Raw genomic sequence first — 8,481 nt, 5'->3', positions numbered from 1 at the left:
TATAAAAAAATCATAATGGATAAACGATTTTTCCCTTAGGATTAGAATTAACGGTCGCTTCCGCCAGATGAAATTCATCCTCACTCGTCGCGCCATAACCGACAAATCCGACAACGTACGAACAAATCCTTTAACAGGTTGTGTCACCGTTGCGTCCATCTGTCTCGTTTACATACCGCCATGTTACATTGCTTTCTAACAAAAACCAAATTTTCTTTACTTTAAAACAAAAATAGAAGATATAATCCATGAACAAATATCTCACTTTTTTCATCGTTATTACTATTATTATTATTATTATTATTATTATTATTATTATTATTATTATTATTATTATTATTATTATTATTTTATTATTGTTATTATTATTATTATTATTATTACTACGTTTTTTATTTTTTATTTTTTGATATGTATATAAATAAAAAATAATAACTTAATAATAAAGATCGGACAACACATAAATATATTCTACCAAGAACTACATATGTTTTGATTTTCCTATTGCACCTGGGGATACACAGGAGCAAGGTTTTTCCTTGTCCAACCAAATTAATTAAAAAAAAATTCTTTTAATAACGTACATAATTTATTTTCTTTTTTTATTAATTATTCTTTTAGGGGTAAGATAAATAATTAAATAAATAAATAGTTTTTGCACAATTAATTATATGGTAACTGTTTTAACTGACAATCTAGGATAATATTATTTTCACTATTCATAATGGACTCCGGAATCCTTTTTTTTTGTTCAAGAACTTTATTTTAGGTTTTATCTAATTTTCTCTTTAAAAAAAATAAAATTAGTGGGGACTTATTTTTTTCATGGATAAACCAGACGCAACAACAACTAACTCACTCACTCTTTATTAAGGACAACAATATTTACAACTAATTTTCAAAATTTCTATCATCTGCCACTTTGTATTTTATAGTTGATTTAAAATGAAATATATTGACTTATTACCTTAAAAAAGAAAAACCGAACATTAGAATATTTTTTTCTTTTTTAATATAGATTCGTGAGTACATGATTGCTCTATTTATCCTATAATAAAAGATCAATTTTTTTTTTTAAAAAAATTATCCTATAATAGAGGATTTTTTAATTTCTAATGCACTTTTGTGTAATTGTTCAACTTAATTAAAATACTTATTTATAATATACTTATTCGTGAACCAAATTAGTCTTCCACTTAGAGTTTTGATGTTAACAAACATATTTTATGAGAACGTTAAATTTGGATTAATGGGTTCATTAAGTATGAAAAATTGGAAAAAGAAAATCAGAGGAAACAACTAGAGAATACCCACTAGAGGAAGTGACCAGATGATGTAAAAAAGTTAGAGAAAACAAAATCAAAACAATCACCGATATCCTATGAATTAGACAAATGCATGCATTGGAAAAGAACGTACATATGCCTATAATGTTTGCCTATGAAGTTTGAGTCTAAAAATTGCCTTTGAAGAATTCATCTGCCTTTGAAGATTCAGTGTGCTTCTAGAAGCTCAGTGTGTTTATGCAGTTCCTAAACCTTAGATGAACAATTTTTGTGTGCAGCCTCTAGTGAACGGTATTTCTGTGCAACCTCTAATGAACAGTATTTTAGCATGCTCTGATGAACAATATTTATGTGTAGTCTCGGATGAACTATAATTTCAGTATGCCTTTTAAGTTTGTAGCCATTCTTCAAGCCTGCCTTTGAAACTCAAGTTCCGCTGACTTTAAAGACTACAACATGCCCCAAGAATAATGCATTAGAATTTGCAATGATTCTAAAGATTGCAACACGTTCCAAAGTACCGCCTCTGATACACAGTACACTTTGAAGTTGCTCATGCTAGTAATTCTAAGTCACACAACTCTACATCTAACTCTTACTCATATTGTTGAAGCAACACAACATCTGACTCCAACAATAAAAGTCAACGATTCTTATGGAGAAAAGTCAATGACTTTGATGGAAGATCAAATACTTTGATAGATTGAACAACATATTGAATTGGACTTAATAGTATCCTTACTTCTGAGTGTCCAAAAACTAAGTTCAGTTTTGTTCTCGCTCAAATGAAATCAAGTGTATAAAGGAAGACTCATGTGAATTAATTTGCAAATGCAATATGAACAAATGCGCATAATATCTTTCTAGAAAAATTGCTCAATATCATATTCGAAAATAAAATGAATTGGATAAGGGTCGTATTATCAAAACATATCTTTTAGAATTATATTTGGAAAAAATATTTGTTGACCAAGATGAAACGAAGATACGATTCAGAATTATTTTTGAAGAAAATCATTGTTGACCAAGCTTGAATGGAGATACGATTTAGAAACTCAACAAGTAATTCACAAACCCTAATTTCAAATATAGAAACTCTGAAATGGAGATACGATTCAAAAACTCTGATAATGAAACAAATGTGAAGTTGCTCATGCCGATATTTCTAAGTCACACAGCTTTACATCTCCCTCTCACTGAGATTGTTGAACCAACACAACATCACTCAAACAATAAAAGTCAATGATTCTTTGGAGAAAAGTCAATGACTCTGATGGAAGGTCAAAGACTTTGATAGATTGAGCAACATATTGAATTGGACTTAGATTTATCCTTACTTCTGAAGGTCCAAAAACTAAGCTCAGTTTTGTTCTCGCTCAAATGAAATCAAATGTATAAAGATAAGTGTATCATATCCTGTGTCTAGTTATCATGGCCATCAAACGGGCCATGAACTCTAAAGTTATTTATGTAAAATGGTTTGTATTACTTGATATTGATGTGGTAATAGTGATTATTTTTTTCAAAAATGAAATTATATCACCTAAATGGTTTCTTATTGCTTATTTACTCTTTAAAGAAGAAACTACATGTCTTTTCATGTTCCCTGTTGAATGAGAGATTTGGATCTCCAACATGTCATGTTTTAGATAAATAGTTGAGGATTGTTAATTGTCTACATGAGCCTCCTAATCATGTACATGTATATGTGTTTGGTGTTATTGTGAAATCTTGCAAACTTCTTCTTAATTCATATACAAACTATAATTTAAGTTTTGTTAAGTGGTTAGGAGCTAACTCACTCACTCTTTATTAAGGACGACAACATTTACAACTAATCTTCAAAATTTCTATTATCTTCCACTTTGTATTTTATAATTGATTTTAAACGAAATATATTGACTTATTATCTTAAAAAAGAAAAACCGAATATTAGAATATTGTTTTCTTTCTTAACATAGATTCGTGAATACATGATTGCTCTATTTATCTTATAATAAACGATCAATTTTTTTTTTTGAAAAAATTATCCTATAATAGAGGATATTTTAGTTTCTAATGCACTTTTGTTTAATCATTCAATTTAGTTAAAAGAATTTATTAAAAGAATAATTTACTTATCTTAATGCATCATATCTAACATATTAATTTATTAAGATAATTTATTCCATATTCAACGATTTGCGGACGCATGAAAAAAATACAACCCTCGTATAAAATGGATAGATGGATAGATATGTTATAATATGAATGTGCTCTACCCTATTTGATGTAAAATTGAATCTTACTAAATATAATAAAATTTGTTTATACAAAACATTTAATTTTTAGTTAAAAAAATTATCTCATATTATTTATATAATTATAATAATTAAATATTATTTATTAAAAATAACAATAAAATAAAATTTAATTTTCTTTAAATTATTATTTATAATAATTAATGTTGAATATTTTGACGATAAAATATAAAAAGTTAGTATAATAGTTAATAAATTTTTTATTTATCAAAATATCTATAGTGTGTTTATTTATAAAGAATATTGATATATATATTAATAGTAAATATGTCCATAAAGGTTTTTATCTGATTAACGATAAACCTAATAGAAAATATATAGTATTTTTTATTACAAACCAAAGTACGTTGAAGATACAAATTCACTAACGCCGTTGAAGATATAAAAGGTGTCTGCACATTTCTGAAATGCAAGGCTGTCTTCTGTGAGAGTCGACAGAGAAACAGTGTACCATGTTGACGCGTGAATACCCACTCCCAGTTATGTTGTTCTCGTAAACATTATTACCTTCTCGCCCTTTTCTACGCACTAACCTAATATATAACAGAATAATAATCATTCAATTAATTTTAAACATTCAGCAGCTTAACGTACAACGAAACGAAAGATGGCTAATAAATCGTTTTTTATCATCAAAATTTTCACAAGGGCTCAACTTATTTATTACTTAAATCATCCATAAAATCTTATATAAATTTAATATTATTTTAATAAATATTAAATTAATTGATTTTATCTAAAAAAAATAATATACAATATTAATTATTTTAATTTAACAAATAATATAAGATATAAATATCAATTTAAAAAATATGAATTAGATTATTTAAAATTACAACAAAAAAGAGCAAAATATTGTATTGAATCACAAGAGAGACGGTATATAAATTTATCAAAACAACCCACTAAAATTCAAAATATATATATAATTTTCAAATGAATTTTAAAAATATAGGTTAACGAGTAAAAATTGGAGAAATAATAGTTACAAATTGAGAAATTATAAAACAAATAATAAGTACACTAGAAATATTAGATATAAATTGAGAAATCATGAGACTGAGTAGTAAACACATTGTTAACATGACTTTTTGAAGTGGTACAACGTATATGTACATTATTTTATCTTCAACTTAAAGATGAAAAATTCTTCATGATTTTTTGATGTTGTGGTGGTTGAAAAGTCTTATTTCATTTTTTTTTTAAATATAGAGAAAATAGATTTTAAATTGTCATGATTTCTGTAAAAGAACTTTTTTATAATTATTAAATAAAATATTAATAATGTATTTATTAAATTTTATAAATATTATTTTTACTTTAAACCTTACAACGTGTTGGACCAACATGTAAAGATAACTAAAAAACTAATTGACGTCTTGAATCGGAATAAAGGTGGTGAGATTCATGCAACAATGTATTTGAATTCTCTATTGTTACATTATACCATTGTAGTTGTAACAATTATTAAATATAAATAGGTAATTTTTAATAGATTGTCCCAAATATCCCTTAGCAGGGGCTAGAGAAAATAACTAAAAAACTAGAAGAATTTAAAAAAATATTGTCACCAACATTTAGGTCATGATATTTTAATATCTCAAAAAACAATACTATAATTATTAAATATACATCAATCATATTTTAAATTGTAGTCCAGTCACAATTAAAATTAAAATTACGCTGTAAATATTTATAGTATATAAAAATACAGTTGCAGTAGAAATAGTTACAGTTGTAATGTTATTGGGAGGATTTTAAAATATATAATGTTGCAACCATAATTATAGTTGTTAAAACCATGACATCAATTATATATCCCTATGACAGAGTTTAATGTAGTTCAAGAAAGAGAAATTTTATCTTTTTAAATATTGTTCTTTGGCGAAATTTTATGACGAGAAGCAAGAAGTTAGAAAATGAAGAAATTCATTAAGATTAGTTAAGCATTTGCATGCCTCACACGTTAACAATGCAAATTAAAATTATTAGTCTCATTTCCATTGCTTACCCAACTCTGTTGCTTAGTTACAGTAACTGTTCATAGACATTATGATGAATGATGAAAAACACTGATAATGTTTTTCAATAAAATGAGTTCTTTTGTCTCTATTCGGTCTCACTTTACATACATATAAACGATAATTAATTTGCAATTAATATACATTAATAACATATAGTTATCATCTTAATCATCCCGTACCTAAAATTAACAGAAAACTTGAAATCATTCACTAGTTACATTACATTACCACCCACTAAAATCCCATAAAATAAACTAAATTAAATTATTTAATTAACCAAATGAAGAACTTACAAGAATAAGAACCCTAATCAAGTAGCTAGCTAGCTTGATGATCTTGTTCATTTATATTTCATAATTCATACGACAGTTTCTTTTTTTTTTTTTTTTTTTTTTTTAACACACAAAAACACTCTCAATAGAGAGATCAAAATTTCTTAATAAACATTTTATTAGAATAATAATTGAAATTCCTCAATTAGGGTTTCTTACCAAGAGTGTTCTTGTTATTGTGCATCCAAACTTTGAGAACATTTCTCTTCACACAATTTTCAGCACAAAACTGTTCAACATCAGCCTCATCATGTTTCTGAATTCTCCAACCGTGTTGTTCTGCAAATGCTAACATCTTCTCTTTCTGTTCCTGTGTGAATTTTGTTCTGAATCTTTTCTTTGATCCTCCACCGCCACCGCCGCTACTACTAGGGTTTGACATATCATCTTCTTCTCCGCTGAATCCGCCTCCAGAGGCGGCGGCAGGGAGAGCCAATGGTCTGTGGTGCGAAATCGGAGGAGTTGCAAGGTGGTGGTGGAGGTAACCGGCGGTGGAAGGCGAAGTACGGTGGTAGTAAGGTGAGAATTGGTTGTAGTGGTGGTATTGTGGCGGCGGAGGTGGTGGTTGTGAACGCTGACATGAACTAACTGTCTCGCCGTCGATCTCCTTCCGGTGAAAGTTCCGGTGACAATTACAAGCCGCGCAAATCACTGCTTCAAGTGTTCCTTCTTCTCCGGCGGCTATGAACTCGCAACAACCGTCAACGGCGTGGCCCCCGAAGCTAACGGCGTGATTCTTCTGACATTCTCGGTACTTCACCGTTGAAGCGAAACCACCGCCACCACCGCTGATTTTCCGTCCATCAGCTCCGACGGCGAATTTTGACCTTGAGGCTGAGTTTCCGAGTGAGTCATAACTCGCCGGCACCGGAGTTGATGCCTCTGGAATCTCCATTTCTTCTTCTTGTTCCTCTTGCTCGTCAAATTCCATATCGCTCTTCAAAAGAATTTCCACTAATATTTTATTTTCAATTATTTATGGTTAATTATTAAGCTTTGTTGCTTGAGAAAGATTGAGAGAAGAGAATGAAGATCTACATGAAACACATAGTTTCACACTTTCACCAATGGATAATAATAACTAAGCTAAGTCAGATTGTATTACTTATATTTATATTACATTTAATTTAGTAATAGTTACTTTTTTTCTTCCCAAACTATTTTCATAATTGCAGAAATTAATCATAGATAATGTAAAACACTATTTTCATAATTGCAGAAATTAATCATAGATAATTTAAAACACGTTTGTAGATTGTCTCTCCAAACAATAAATCTTTATATTTATTATAATTGGTAATTTTTTATTTATTATAGTGTTCATCCAACTTTTGACCACATATTTAAGAAATCCAAGTTATAATAAAATTATTATTAATAACATGAATGAATAAAATAGTAATATTTTTACATAATGTAATTATTAATATTACATTTTAGTTTAGGAGAAGAAGATAAGAGATATTGGAAGAGGATGTGGTCATGAATATCCGGTGTGGCAGAAAAGAGGTGTTTGCCTATAAATTACATACCATTACATAATTAACACCTGTACCTATGATGTTCTTACACATTTTACTTTAAATTTACTTTTACCCATTTCTCCACTCTTTCTTCCACCATTGTTCTTTTTAATATAAAAAAAATTGAAAAATTACCCACATTTTATTTTATTCATAGAATATAATATATTTCTTTCATCCTAAAACAAAAACAAAATTTAGTTAAAAAATTGTTTGGTTAAAATATATTACTTTTTTAATTATTTAAACATTTTAGGATGGAATAATAAAAATAGGTAACAAAATAAGTATCTTGTAAAATGTTGTGAAAAAAAAATAATAGAGAAATAATGAAAGCACAATTCACTGTACACATACCATTTATAGCAAAGAGTGTAAGGAGAGAAACGAAGCGGAAAAAAAGGGTATTAAGTGAAAGTTAGAGTGAGGGGAATATGGTTGTTGGGAAAAGAGAAAAGAATTGTGTTTGTACTAAAATGAGAAATGTGAAGAATTGAAAGGGAGGGGAAGGGGGGAACCATGGAAATAATAAAAACTTGGGCTTTGTTTGGACACGGACTTCACATCGGACGAATTAATTAATCTGTCTACATTTATGGGAGCTACCTACGTGCCCTTCTTCTCCGACAGGATATGATGTCACATTAACATCATCTTCTTTTTCTTATTTATTGCGCTTTAGCGTTAACCTTACTTCTATGTCTCCTTGTTTTTCCTACATGTTTTACTTCGTTTAAACCAAGTGTACTCCTTATTTGTCCCAAAGCTTCTAACAATTCCCTTATTCATGAAAACATATCATTTTTTTTCATTGTTTTTAATTATTTATTTAAATATGGTATCTTAGTTTGCAAATTACTATTTTTGATAAATTTAATTTAAACAAAAATCAATTTTTTTATCAAATTGATGACTTTTGTCTTATATGGTCATTGAGATCCAGTTCAATTTATTTTAAAAAATCCAATTGTCTAAAAAAAACTCAAATTTAGAAGTTGATCTTATATTTTGTTTTA

General features: G+C 28.2%; 1 protein-coding gene across 1 annotated transcript; it reads right to left on the bottom strand.

The window, feature by feature from the left end:
• Positions 1 to 3,949: 3,949 nt before the first annotated feature.
• On the bottom strand, positions 3,950 to 8,098 carry LOC101488922 (zinc-finger homeodomain protein 2-like). The gene is made up of 2 exons (XM_012712921.3): positions 6,102 to 8,098; positions 3,950 to 4,119 (listed from the first exon to the last, which is right to left on the bottom strand). Exons 1-2 carry the CDS (start codon positions 6,871 to 6,873, stop codon positions 4,115 to 4,117), a joined length of 777 nt encoding a protein of 258 aa, XP_012568375.1. The 5' UTR covers positions 6,874 to 8,098; the 3' UTR covers positions 3,950 to 4,114.
• Between the last annotated feature and the right edge of the window lie 383 nt (positions 8,099 to 8,481).

Source organism: Cicer arietinum, chromosome 2 (assembly GCF_000331145.2).
Source record: "Cicer arietinum cultivar CDC Frontier isolate Library 1 chromosome 2, Cicar.CDCFrontier_v2.0, whole genome shotgun sequence".
Taxonomy (NCBI): domain Eukaryota; kingdom Viridiplantae; phylum Streptophyta; class Magnoliopsida; order Fabales; family Fabaceae; genus Cicer; species Cicer arietinum.
Note: the sequence above shows the minus strand (reverse complement) of the source record. Positions and strands in the feature narration are given on the sequence as shown.

Bases quoted from the DNA above. Each gene is read 5' to 3' on its own strand.
- LOC101488922 (XM_012712921.3), bottom strand. From the start codon at position 6,873: ATGGAATTTGACGAGCAAGAGGAACAAGAAGAAGAAATGGAGATTCCA.